This window comes from Scyliorhinus torazame, chromosome 2 (genome assembly GCF_047496885.1).
Source record: "Scyliorhinus torazame isolate Kashiwa2021f chromosome 2, sScyTor2.1, whole genome shotgun sequence".
Taxonomy (NCBI): domain Eukaryota; kingdom Metazoa; phylum Chordata; class Chondrichthyes; order Carcharhiniformes; family Scyliorhinidae; genus Scyliorhinus; species Scyliorhinus torazame.
This window is the reverse complement of record NC_092708.1, coordinates 351,769,454-351,783,591: the sequence shown is the minus strand read 5'-3', so window position 1 is coordinate 351,783,591 and position 14,138 is coordinate 351,769,454. Positions and strand designations below refer to the sequence as shown.

General features: G+C 50.2%; 1 protein-coding gene across 5 annotated transcripts in view; it reads left to right on the top strand.

Annotated features, from left to right (window-relative positions):
* LOC140403423 (TOG array regulator of axonemal microtubules protein 1) overlaps positions 1-14,138 on the top strand; it is a 212,718-nt gene that overhangs the window by 144,086 nt on the left and 54,494 nt on the right. For all 5 annotated transcript variants that reach the window (XM_072491358.1, XM_072491356.1, XM_072491343.1 and 2 more), the window contains 2 exons: positions 8,409-8,507; positions 8,830-9,011. In XM_072491358.1, coding sequence (XP_072347459.1) covers positions 8,409-8,507; positions 8,830-9,011 — 281 coding nt within the window. The remainder of the gene's footprint in view (positions 1-8,408; positions 8,508-8,829; positions 9,012-14,138) is intronic.

Sequence of the window (14,138 nt, the reverse complement as noted above, 5' to 3'; positions counted from 1 at the left end):
ATTTTTTTTCCAGCTTGTTTTTCGAACTGCATAATTGTAAAGTGAGTTGGAAAATGGTGCTGCTGCCCTTTATCTGGGAGACGAGCTTCTAACCTCCCCCCTTTTTAAAATTCATTTTACTGGATGTGGGCATCGCTGGTTAGGCCAGCATTTATTGCCCATCCCAAGTTGCCCTTCAAAAGGTGTTGGTGAATTGCCTTCTTGAACCGCTGCAGTCCTTGAGATGTAGGTACACCCAATGGGCTGTTAGGGAGGGAGTTACAGGATGTTGCCCCAGCAACAGTAAAGGAGTGGCGATATATTTCAAAGTCAGGGTGGTGAGTGACTTGGAGGGGAACCTCCAGGTGGTGGGGTTCCCAGGTATCTGCTGCTCTTGTCCTTCTAGACGGTAGTGGTTGTGGGTTTCGAAGATGTTGACTAAAGAACTTTAGTGAGTTACTGCCGTGCGTTTTGTAGATGGTACACATGGCTGCCACTGTTCATCAGTGGTGGAGGGTTTGAATGTGGAAGGGGGGGCAATCAAACGGGCTGCTTTGTCCTGGATGGTGTTGAACTTCTTGAGTGTTGTTGGAGCTGTGCTCAGCCAGGCAAGTGGAGAGTATTCCATTACACTTTTGACTTGTAGATGGTGGACAGGCTTTGGGGGGTCAGGAGGTGAGTTACTCGCCGTAGGATTCCTAGCCTTTGACCTGCCCTGGTGTACTGTGGCTAGTCTAGTTCAGTTTATGATCAATGGTAACCCACAGGATGTTGATTATGGGGGATTCAGCGATGGTAAAGCCATTGAATGTCAAGGAACGGTGGTTAGATCCTCTCTTGTAGGAGATGGTCATTGTGTGGCACTTGTGTGGAGCAACTGTAACTTGCTACTTGTCAGCCCAAGCTAATTTAATGTTTTAAATTTATTTTTTAATAATCTTTATTGTCACAAGTAGGCTTACATTAACACTGCAATGAAATTACTGTGCAAAACCCCTAGTCGCCACATTCTGGCGCCTGTTCGGGTACACGGAGGGAGAATTCAGAATGTCCCAATTATCTAACAGCATATCTTTCGGGACTTGTGGAAGGAAACCAGAGCACCTGGAGGAAATCCATGCAGACACAGGGAGAACGTGCAGACTCCGCACAGACAGTGACCCAAGCCGAGAATCGAACCTGGGACCCTGGCGCTGTGAAGTAACAGTGCTAACCACTGTACTACTGTGTAGCCCCATATATGCCGCATGGATATTGTCCAGGTCTTGCTGCATTTGGACATGGACTACTTCATTATCTGAGGAGTCACGAATGGTGCTGAACATTGTGCAGTCATCTGCAAACATCCCCACTTCTGATCTTATGATGGAAGGAAGGTCATTGATGTAGCAGCTGAACATGGTTAGGCCTAAGACACTACCCTGAGGATCTCCTGCAGTCATGTCCTGGAGCTGAGATGGTTGACCTCAACCACCACAACCATCTTCCTTTGTGCCAGGTATGATTCCCAACCAACGGAGAGTTTCCCCCCTGATTCCCATTGACTCCGGTTCAGCTAGGGCTCCTTGATGCCATACTCTGTCAAATGCTGCCCTGATGTCAAGGGCAGTCACTCTCACCACTGGCATTCAGCACTTTTGTCCATGTTTGAACTAAGGCTGTAATGAGGTTAGGAGCTGAATGACCCTTGCTGTACCCAAACTGAGCATTCTTGAGCTGATTATTGCTGAGTACGTGCCGCTTGATGGCACTGTTGATGACTCCTTCTATCACTTTGCTGATGATGGAGAGTAGACTCATAGGGCAGTAATTGGCTCGGTTGGATTTGTCCTGTTTCTTGTGTACAGGACACACCTGGGCAATTTTCCACATTGCTGGATAGATGCAGTGTTGTAGCTGTTCGAAGTCTGTCCCATTTAGCATGGTGTTAGTGCCACACAACACGATGGAGGTATCCTCAATGTGAAGACAGGATTTTGTCTCCACAAGGACTGTGCGGTGGTCATTTTTACCGATAGTGTCATGGACAGATGAATCTGCAGCAGGTCCCGAGGGCAAGCTAAAAACTCTTTAAATACCTGCCCCAGTGGAACTGCTTTATCCTTTTCCCGGTGTAGGCCCTACTAGGCCCACACCGGAGTCCGACCACGTGGCCGCTCCCTCCAGACTCCGACCATGTGACCTGACCCAACCATGTGGTGTTCAGCCTGTCCATCATCCTGAAGTACCTGGGGGAAGAAAAGGTAAAAGACGGGGCCTTTCGCAGGAGAGCCCTGAGTGACAGATTGTAGCTTCCAAAATTCCTTGTTAATCTGTGCATGTCTGTCTGAAATCAGATTCAGAGGGATAATGACAGTGAATGCTCAGTTTGCCATCAGCCTTTGCAAAATCTGGCCCACCAAGTCTCTGCCCATCACACTCTGTCAAGGATTGGTTGGGTAAGCTACCAATCAAAACTACCGTATTAAATAGAGTCATCTTTTTTTCCCTCTTTCCCCTTCCCCCACCGTGCCACACCTCCAATCACAGCCACTACCTCTTAATCTCAGTTTGGGAGTTGTGGGATCTGCATAATGTTGTCGAGCGACAAATCCTGCTTTTCTTCATGCTCACGGATGAAATTAACTTTCAGAGATGGTGCAACTAATGGCTGCTGTGTTTCCCTTCATTACAACTATTAATTGCTGTGGACTTCCGGGTGCGGCGATGACCAGCTGAGTCGCACGTTTCGGCAGCTCCCTGTGAAACGGACTTTTGGGCTCTTGATAGGAGCCCCAACGGCAATTTTGACGGCTAAAAACACTGTGCGGTAAACCAGAAGGGAATCCCCCCTGGATACGGATGGAAAAAGGAGGAGAGAGTGGCCAGATTGCAGTGGATTCTTTAGAACAGCGGCAAGGAAGGCAAGCAAAAACCAAGATGGCGTCGGAAGGTGGCAGTTTAACATGGGGCCCTGAACAACAAGAGTTCTTGAAATGCTGTGTGGAAGAGATCAAAAAGGAAATGAAGAAAGAGCTGTTGGCCCCAATACTACAGGCGATCGAAGGGCTAAAGGAGGAACAAAAGACCCAGGAGCGGGAGCTTCGGGTCGTGAAGGCAAAGGCAGCCGAGAATGAGGACGACATATAGGGCCTGGTGGTGAAGACGGAGACGCAGGAGGCACATCAGAAACGATGTGTGGAAAGGTTGGAGGCACTGGAAAACAACGCAAGGAGGAACAACCTGAGGATTCTTGGTCTTCCTGAAGGTGTGGAGGGAGCGGACGTCGGGGCATATGTGAGCACGATGCTGCACTCGTTAATGGGAGCGGAGGCCCCGGCGGGTCCGTTGGAGGTGGAGGGAGCATACCGAGTGATGGCGCGAGGACCGAGAGCAGGAGAAATTCCCAGAGCCATAGTGGTGAGATTCCTCCGTTTTAAGGATAGAGAAATGGTCCTTAGATGGGCGAAGAAAACTCGGAGCAGTAAATGGGAGAACGCGGTGATCCGCGTTTATCAAGACTGGAGTGCGGAGGTGGCGAGAAGGAGGGCGAGCTTTAATCGGGCCAAGGCGGTGCTTCATAAAAAGAAGATCAAATTTGGAATGCTGCAACTGGCAAGACTGTGGGTCACATATCGAGGGAGGCACCACTACTTTGAGACGGCGGATGAAGCGTGGACTTTTATTGTGGAGGAAAAACTGGAATGAGCGGGTTATTAAAAAGAACGTTCGAACAAATTGGTGGGGCGAATGTGGGGGGCAAAGAGGGGTTTTATGTACTAATCCTGCGATGTGGTAACTTTTCTCTCTCCCACAGGTGGTGATGGGGGGAGGAGGGGAGGTGGAGGAGATGGGGCATTGGCCATTGGGGGCGGGGCCAAGGGAGAAGCGCGGGCTTGGTTCCCGCGCTATGATAATCATGGCGGGAATAGAGAAGCAGGAAGGAGGGGGCGTCGCACGGTGCGAGCCGAGGTCACGGGGGGGAAGCCGAGGTCAGCCAGAGTTTGCTGACTTCTAGGAGCAACATGGGGGGAGTAATTACGCTAGCGGGGGATCTAGCGGGGGGGGTGGGAGGGGGGAATTACTGGGTTGCTGCTGCTGGGGAGAGGGGGGAGCTGGGATGGGAGAGGATGGGCGGGGGGGCACCGCCTGGGGGAGATACAGCTGCGTGGGAACCGGGTGAGGAGCTGGAAAAAGGTGATGGCTAATCGACAAGGGGGGGGGGGGGTAGGAAGCCCCCCAACTCGGCTGATCACGTGGAACGTGAGAGGGCTGAACGGGCCGATAAAGAGGGCACGGGTACTCGCACACCTTAAGAAACTTAAGGCAGATGTGGTTATGTTACAGGAAACGCACCTGAAACTGATAGACCAGGTTAGGCTACGCAAAGGATGGGTGGGGCAGGTGTTCCATTCGGGGCTAGATGCGAAAAACAGGGGGGGTGGCTATATTAGTGGGGAAGCGGGTAATATTCGAGGCAAAGACTATAGTGGCAGATAACGGGGGCAGATACGTGATGGTGAGTGGCAAACTACAGGGGGAGACGGTGGTTTTGGGAAACGTATATGCCCCGAACTGGGATGATGCCAATTCTATGAGGCGGATGCTAGGACGCATTCCGGACCTAGAGATGGGAAAGCTGATAATGGGGGGAGATTTTAATACGGTGTTGGAACCAGGGCTGGATAGGTCGAAGTCCAGGACTGGAAGGAGGCCGGCAGCAGCCAAGGTACTTAAAGATTTTATGGAGCAGATGGGAGGTGTAGACCCGTGGAGATTTAGCAGACCTAGGAGTAAGGAGTTCTCGTTTTTCTCCTATGTCCATAAAGTCTACTCGCGAATAGACTTTTTTGTGCTGGGTAGGGCATTGATCCCGAAGGTGAGGGGAACGGAGTATACGGCTATAGCCATTTCGGATCACGCTCCACACTGGGTGGACTTGGAGATAGGGGAGGAAACAGGAGGGCGCCCACCCTGGAGAATGGACATGGGACTAATGGCAGATGAGGGTGTGTGTCTAAGGGTGAGGGGGTGCATTGAAAAGTACTTGGAACTCAATGATAATGGGGAGGTCCAGGTGGGAGTGGTCTGGGAGGCGTTGAAGGCGGTGGTTAGAGGGGAGCTGATATCAATAAGGGCACATAAAGGGAAGCAGGAGAGTAAGGAACGGGAGCGGTTGCTGCAAGAACTTTTGAGGGTGGACAGACAATATGCGGAAGCACCGGAGGAGGGACTGTACAGGGAAAGGCAAAGGCTACATGTAGAATTTGACTTGCTGACTACAGGCACTGCAGAGGCACAATGGAGGAAGGCACAGGGTGTACAGTACGAATATGGGGAGAAGGCGAGCAGGTTGCTGGCACACCAATTGAGGAAAAGGGGAGCAGCGAGGGAAATAGGGGGAGTGAGGGATGAGGAAGGAGAGATGGAGCGGAGAGAGTGAATGGAGTGTTCAAGACATTTTATAAAAAATTATATGAAGCTCAACCCCCGGATGGGAGGGAGAGAATGATGGGCTTCTTGGATCGGCTGGAATTTCCCAAGGTGGAAGAGCAGGAAAGGGTGGGACTGGGAGCACAGATCGAGGTAGAAGAAGTGGTGAAAGGAATTAGGAGCATGCAGGCGGGAAAGGCCCCGGGACCGGATGGATTCCCAGTCGAATTCTATAGAAAATATGTGGACTTGCTCGCCCCGGTACTGACGAGGACCTTTAATGAGGCAAAGGAAAGGGGACAACTGCCCCCGACTATGTCTGAAGCAACGATATCGCTGCTCTTAAAGAAGGAAAAGGACCCGCTACAATGCGGGTCCTATAGACCTATTTCCCTCCTAAATGTAGATGCCAAGGTCCTGGCCAAGGTAATGGCAATGAGAATAGAGGAATGTGTCCCGGGGGTGGTCCACGAGGACCAAACTGGGTTTGTGAAGGGGAGACAGCTGAACACGAATATACGGAGGTTGTTAGGGGTAATGATGATGGCCCCACCAGAGGGAGAAACGGAGATAGTAGTGGCGATGGATGCCGAGAAAGCATTTGATAGAGTGGAGTGGGATTATTTGTGGGAGGTGTTGAGGAGATTTGGTTTTGGAGAGGGGTATGTTAGATGGGTGCAGCTGTTGTATAGGGCCCCAGTGGCGAGCGTGGTCACGAATGGGCGGGGATCTGCATATTTTCGGCTCCATAGAGGGACAAGGCAGGGATGCCCTCTGTCCCCATTATTGTTTGCACTGGCGATTGAGCCCCTGGCGATAGCGTTGAGGGGTTCCAAGAAGTGGAGGGGAGTACTTAGGGGAGGAGAAGAGCACCGGGTATCTTTGTATGCAGACGATTTGCTACTATACGTGGCGGACCCGGCGGAGGGGATGCCAGAAATAATGCGGATACTTGGGGAGTTTGGGGATTTTTCAAGGTATAAATTGAACATGGGGAAAAGTGAGTTGTTTGTGGTGCATCCAGGGGAGCAGAGTAGAGAAATAGAGGACCTACCGTTGAGGAAGGTAACAAGGGACTTTCGTTACCTGGGGATCCAGATAGCTAAGAATTGGGGCACATTGCATAGGTTAAATTTAACGCGGTTGGTGGAACAGATGGAGGAGGATTTCAAGAGTTGGGATATGGTATCCCTGTCAATGGCAGGGAGGGTGCAGGCGGTTAAGATGGTGGTCCTCCCGAGATTCCTCTTTGTGTTTCAGTGCTTCCCGGTGGTGATCACGAAGGCTTTTTTTAAAAGGATTGAAAAGAGCATCATGGGTTTTGTGTGGGCCGGGAAGACCCCGAGAGTGAGGAAGGGATTCTTACAGCGTAGCAGGGATAGGAGGGGGCTGGCACTACCGAGCCTAAGTGAGTATTATTGGGCCGCTAATATTTCAATGGTGAGTAAGTGGATGGGAGAGGAGGAGGGAGCGGCGTGGAAGAGATTAGAGAGGGCGTCCTGTAGGGGGACTAGCCTACAGGCTATGGTGACAGCCCCATTGCCGTTCTCACCGAGGAACTACACCACAAGCCCGGTGGTGGTGGCTACACTGAAGATTTGGGGACAGTGGAGACGGCATAGGGGAAAGACTGGAGCCTTGGGGGGGTCCCCGATAAGAAACAACCATAGGTTTGCCCCGGGGGGAATGGATGGGGGATATGGAATGTGGCAAAGAGCAGGAATAACGCAACTGAAAGATCTGTTTGTGGATGGGAAGTTCGCGAGTCTGGGAGCGCTGACCGAGAAATATGGGTTGCCCCAAGGGAATGCATTCAGGTATATGCAACTGAGGGCTTTTGCGAGGCAACAGGTGAGGGAATTCCCGCAGCTCCCGACACAAGAGGTGCAGGACAGAGTGATCTCAAAGACATGGGTGGGGGATGGTAAGGTGTCAGATATATATAGGGAAATGAGGGACGAAGGGGAGACTATGGTAGATGAACTAAAAGGGAAATGGGAAGAAGAGCTGGGGGAGGAGATCGAGGAGGGGCTGTGGGCAGATGCCCTAAGCAGGGTAAACTCGTCGTCCTCGTGTGCCAGGCTAAGCCTGATTCAGTTTAAGGTATTACACAGGGCACATATGACTGGAGCACGGCTCAGTAAATTTTTTGGGGTGGAGGATAGGTGTGCGAGGTGCTCGAGAAGCCCAGCGAATCATACCCATATGTTTTGGTCATGCCCGGCACTACAGGGGTTTTGGATGGGGGTGACAAAGGTGCTTTCAAAAGTAGTAGGAGTCCGGGTCGAACCAAGCTGGGGGTTGGCTATATTTGGGGTTGCACAAGAGCCGGGAGTGCAGGAGGCGAGAGAGGCCGATGTTTTGGCCTTTGCGTCCCTAGTAGCCCGGCGCAGGATATTGCTAATGTGGAAAGAAGCCAAGCCCCCGGGAGTGGAGACCTGGATAAATGACATGGCGGGGTTTATAAAGCTAGAGCGGATTAAGTTCGTCCTAAGGGGGTCGGCTCAAGGGTTCACCAGGCGGTGGCAACCGTTCGTCGAATACCTCGCAGAAAGATAGACGGAATGGGAAAAAGAAGGCAGCAGCAGCAGCCCAGGATCGGGGGGGGGGGGGGGAGGAGGAACCAGAAGGACTCTCAGCGTTGTTAATATATACTGTATAGTATGTATAGGTCGTTGCTACAGATAATTATATATTGGACTGTTAAATTATATTTTTGGAGAGTGTTACTTGTGACAAGGCAGTTGCCAATTAGGGCTAGTTTTCATTTTTGTTATTTATTATTTATTCATTTTTTGTTTATAAAATAGGTCATTGTTATTTGTGTTGTTATAATATTGTGTAAAGGATGCACAATGTACTGTGTTGGTTGACCAAAAATTTTCAATAAAATATTTAATTAAAAAAAAAACTATTAATTGCTGTGAAGCCCTTTTGAATACCCTGAGGATGCAAAAGTCACAATATGAAAATTGTTACTTTCATATTTTTTAACCAACTGATCATTGTTTTAAAAGGATTGGCAGGATCTACCTTCAATACGCAGCAGATGAACAATCACGATCTAAGTTCTGGAAACGGGTTCCCTGAAGACTCTGTTGTTATTGTAGGAAAAGGTAGGTTTATTGAGCAGTTTCTTCATGTTCCCCATATGTCACGATGAAAAATCTCTGAATTTTATTCAATGAAAGTGCTGTGTTGAATAGAATTGTCAGAGCTGTACAAGATGGTCCATATTATTAATAATTGAATGCTATAAATCTATGAAAGTGCTTCTGTTGTTGATTCTTTGGCATTGGATTATATTTGTTCTGTTATTTCTAACTCCATAAAATTGAGGTTTAGTTGATCTACTGACATGCACTGGTCTACTGACATGCATTGCATTTTTGAAAATAAGGTAGCTCTTTGACAATTTGTTTGCTTTCTTCCCATAAGGAGTCTTTGGAAGTCCTCAGTCAGTTCCATTAACACACAGCCAAGCCATTATCACGTCTCTTGACAATGGGGACGAAATATGTGACCTGAAGCAAACAATGGATCCTCCTTCAGGAATCTATGGAAGGGCTGTACCTCAGAATAGTCAAACTGTCTTTGATGTTTCGGAGAATGAGAGAGAGGTAATGCTACAATAGTACTTAACTAATGGGAGATGATCAGGTTTAAAATTAAGGGGCTTTCAAAACAAGGAAAGATATTAAGAGTTGCTTGGTAGTACAGAACTTGAGTATTGCTCAAAAAAAGAAATATGCTGTCAAAGCTTTTGCACGCATCACACACTCAAGAATACCAAATTTCAACGGGAGCAACAGTTTATACTGCATGAAAGAAGGGTGCTGATTGGTTGGCAAATCAATTCAGATTGGTCAAGGTCTGACTCCGAATACCTCAGCCAATCAGAATAGATTTGCCAGCCAATCAGCATCATCTCTGTCTATCCTGATGAGTGCAAGACGGAAAGTTTCAGCGGCATGTCATTTTTCAGCAACATTATAGTATTGTTATGACATCAAGGAGTAAACACTGCTAATCTGTTATGCACCATAACACACACTGCTGCTTTAAATACAATGCGCTCAAATTTTTCGACATCAAGCATTCTCAGTTTAGATTTGATGCAGAGCTAAATACCTCAACTGCTCCTGCATTAATGTATCATAACAGTTTTAATTAAATTGACCCTTTTATGTTGTAGCATAATGCTCACAAGGATCTTATTGAGGCTAAAATGCATTTATTTGCAATAGCAATATAGTCTATAGAGACAAACTTTAACAGTGTTTAATAGATTCATTTTTTAAAAAATATATATTTTATTCAACTTTTTCGGCCATACAAAACTGTACAAAGGTTTTTCCCCTTTTTACAACAGCAAAACAATATAAATAACCGTGACCGTATTTTAACAAATAAATAAATAATATATAAACTAAATGGCAACTGCCATAACAAAAATAATAGCTCTCCCAATTAATAAAATCTGCAATTCAATATACATAACCAAGTACCAATATCTTTACAAAAACACCCCTGAGGACCCACCTGAGCCCTCCCCCCCCCCCCCCCCCCCCCCCACCCCCCCCCCCCCTGGGTTGCTGCTGTTACCTTCCCATTTCCTTTATCGTTCTGCGAGATAGTTAATGAACGGTTGCCACCGCCTGGTGAACCCTGAGCCGAACCCATTTAGTGCAAACTTTATCCGTTCCAGTTTTATAAACCCTGCCATGTCATTTATCCAGGTCTCCACGCCCGGAGGCTTGGCTTCCTTCCACATAAGCAGTATCCTTCGCCGGGCTACTAGGGACGCAAAGGCCAAAACATCAGCCTCTCTCGCCTCCTGCACTCCCGGCTCTTCTGCAACCCCGAATATAGCCAGTCCCCAGCCTGGCTCGACCCGGACCCCCACCACCTTTGAAAGCACCTTCGCCACCCCCACCCAGAACCCCTGCAGTGCCGGGCATGACCAAAACATGTGGGTGTGGTTTGCTGGGCTTCTCGAGCATCTCCCACACCTATCCTCTACCCCGAAAAATTTACTGCGCTTTGCTCCGGTCATATGTGCCCTGTGCAAAACCTTAAATTGGATCAGGCTAAGCCTGGCGCACGAGGACAAAGAGATTACCCTACGTAGGGCATCTGCCCACAGCCCCTCTTCAATCTCTTCCCCCAGCTCTTCCTCCCATTTTCCCTTCAGCTCATCCACCATGTTCTCCCCCTCATCTCTCATTTCCCTGTATATATCTGACACCCTACCATCCCCCACCCATGTCCCTGAGATCACTCTATCCTGAATCTCCTGCGTCGGGAGCTGCGGGAATTCCCTCACCTGTTGCCTCGCAAAAGCCCTCAGTTGCATGTATCGAAATTCATTCCCTTGGGGCAACCCATATTTTTCCGTCAGCGCTCCCAGACTCGCAAACGTCCCGTCCAAGAACAGATCCCTCAGTTGCACAATCCCAGCTCTCTGCCATGCTCCAAATCCCCCATCTATTCTCCCCGGGACAAACCTATGATTATTTCTTATCGGGGACCACACCGAGGCTCTCGTCATTCCCCTATGCCGTCTTCACTGCCCCCAAATTTTCAGTGTTGCCACCACCACTGGACTTGTGGTGTATTTCTTCGGGGAGAACGGCAGCGGTGCTGTCACCAGTGCTTGTCGGCTGGTTCCTTTGCAGGACGCCATCTCCAATCTCTTCCACGCCGCTCCCTTCTCCCATCCACTTACACACCATTGAGATATTGGCGGCCCAATAGTACTCACTTAAGCTCGGTAGTGCCAGTCCCCCCCTCTCCCTGCTACGCTGCAAGAACCCCCTCCTCACTCTCGGGGTCTTCCCAGCCCACACAAAACTCATAACGCTTTTCTCGATCTTCTTGAAAAAAGCCTTCGTGACCATCACCGGGAGGCACTGAAACACAAAAAGGAATCTTGGGAGGACTACCATTTTGACCGCCTGCACCCTCCCCACCAGTGACAGGGGCAACATGTCCCATCTCTTAAAATCCTCCTCCATCTGTTCCACCAATCGTGTTAAATTAAGCCTATGTAAGGTTCCCCAACTCCTGGCTATCTGAATCCCCAAGTACCGGAAATCCCTTGCTACCCTCCTCAGCGGTAAATCCTTTATTCCCCTGCTCTGCTCCCCCGGATGTACCACAGACAACTCACTCTTCCCCATGTTCAATTTGTACCCCGAGAATTCCCCAAACTCCCCGAGCGTCTGCATTATCTCAGGCATCCCCTCCACCGGGTCCGCAACATACAGCAGTAAATCATCTGCATACAATGATACCCGGTGTTCTTCTCCTCCCCTGAGTACTCCCCTCCACTTCCTGGAGCCCCTCAGTGCTATGGCCAGGGGCTCAATTACCATGCAAACAGTAACGGAGACAGGGGACACCCCGCCTCGTCCCTCTATAAAGACGGAAATAGTCAGACCTCTGCCTGTTCGTGATCACACTTGCCACCGGGGCCCTATATAGCAGCTGTACCCATCCAATGAACCCTTCACAGAAACCAAATCTCCTCAACACTTCCCACAAGTAGTCCCACTCGACCCTGTCAAATGCTTTCTCGGCATCCATCGCCACCACTATCTCCGCCTCCCCCTCTGGTGGGGGCATCATCATCACCCCTAGCAGCCTCCGTATGTTCGTGTTCAGCTGTCTCCCCTTAACGAACCCAGTTTGATCCTCATGGACCACCCCCGGGACACAATCCTCTATCCTCGTCGCCATTACCTTGGCCAGGAGCTTAGCATCTACATTCAAAAGGGAAATGGGCCTGTAGGACCCACACTGCAGCGCGTCTTTATCCTTCTTCAAAAGTAACGATATTGTCGCCTCCGACATAGTCAGGGGCAACTTCCCCCTTTCCCTGGCCTCATTAAAGGTTCTCGTCAAAAGCGGGGCCAGTAGGTCTATATATTTCCTATAAAATTCCACCGGGAACCCATCCGGTCCCGGGGCCTTCCCCGCCTGCATGCTCCCAATCCCCTTTACCACCTCCTCCACATCAATCTGTGCTCCCAGTCCCGCCCTCTCCTGCTCCTCCACCTTCGGGAATTCCAGCTGATCCAGGAAATGCATCATTCCCTCCTTCCCTTCCGGGGGCTGAGCCTTATACAACCTCTCATAGAATGTCTTAAACACCCCGTTCACTCTCTCCGCTCCCCGTTCCATCTCTCCCTCCTCATCCCACGCCGCTCCCCTCTTCCTCAATTGTTGGGCCAGTAACCGACTCGCCTTCTCTCCATATTCATACTGCACTCCCTGTGCCCTCCTCCACTGTGCCTCTGCCTTACCCATGGTCAGCAGGTCAAATTCCACATGTAACCTTTGTCTTTCCCTGTACAGTCCCTCCTCCGGTGCCTCTGCATATTGCCTGTCCACCCTCAGAAGTTTTCTCAGCAATCGCTCCCTTTCTTTACTCTCTTGCTTCCCTTTGTGTGCCCTTATGGATATCAGTTCCCCTCTGACCACCGCCTTCAACGCCTCCCAGACCACTCCCACCTGAACCTCTCCATTGTCATTAAACTCCAAGTACCTTTCGATACACCCCTCACCCTTAGACATATCCCCTCATCCGCCAACAGGCCCATACCCATTCTCCAGAGTGGGTGCTGTTCCTTTTCCTCTCCTACCTCCAGATCTACCCAGTGTGGAGCGTGGTCCGAGATGGCTATGGCCGTGTACTCTGTCCCTGTCACCTTCGGAATCAGTGCCCTTCCCAGGATAAAAATGTCTATCCGTGAATATACCCTGTGAACATGGGAGAAGAATGAGAACTCCTTACTCCTAGGTCTGATAAATCTCCAAGGGTCTACTCCTCCCATCTGCTCCATGATGTCCTTAAGCACCTTGGCCACTGCCGTCCTCCTCCCGGTCCTGGACCTTGACCGGTCCAGCCCTGGATCAAGCACTGTATTGAAACCTCCCCCCATTACCAACTTTCCCGCCTCCAGGTCTGGGATACGCCCCAACATTCACCTCATGAAGTTTGCATCATCCCAGTTCGGGGCGTACACGTTCACCAGAACCACCGCCTCCCCTTGCAGTCTGCCACTCACCATCACGTATCTACCCCCACTATCCGCCACTATGGTCTTTGCCTCAAACAGTACCCGTTTCCCCACTAAAATAGCCACCCCCCTATTCTTCGCATCCGAACCCGAATGAAACACCTGTCCCACCCATCCTTTACGTAGTCTGACCTGATCTGTCAATTTCAGGTGCGTCTCCTGCAACATAACCACATCTGCCTTTAATTTCTTTAGGTGTGCGAGTACCCGCGCCCTTTTAATCGGCCCATTCAGCCCTCTCACGTTCCACGTGATCAACCGGGTTGGGGGGCTCTTTACCCCCCCCCCTTGTCAACTAGCCATCCCCTTTTTTACCCCAGCTCCTCACCCGGTTCCCAGGTGCCCGTATATCCCACCGACGGTGCCCTCCCGCCTCGACCACCCCGCCCAATAACAGCTCCCCCTTCCCCCCTTCCCCTTAGCAGCAGCAACCCAGTTAGCTCCCCCCCCCCGCTAGATCCCCCTCTAGCGTAATTACACCCCCCATGTTGTTCCCAGAAGTCAGCGAACTCTGGCTGACCTCGGCTTCCCCGTTTGCCCTCGGCCTCTCACTGTGCGAGGCCCCCACCTTCCCGCGTCCCCGTTCCCGCCATAATTACCATAGCGCGGGAAAGAGGCCCGCGTTTCCCACTCAGCCCCGCTTTCCTACCCACCGGCGCCCAC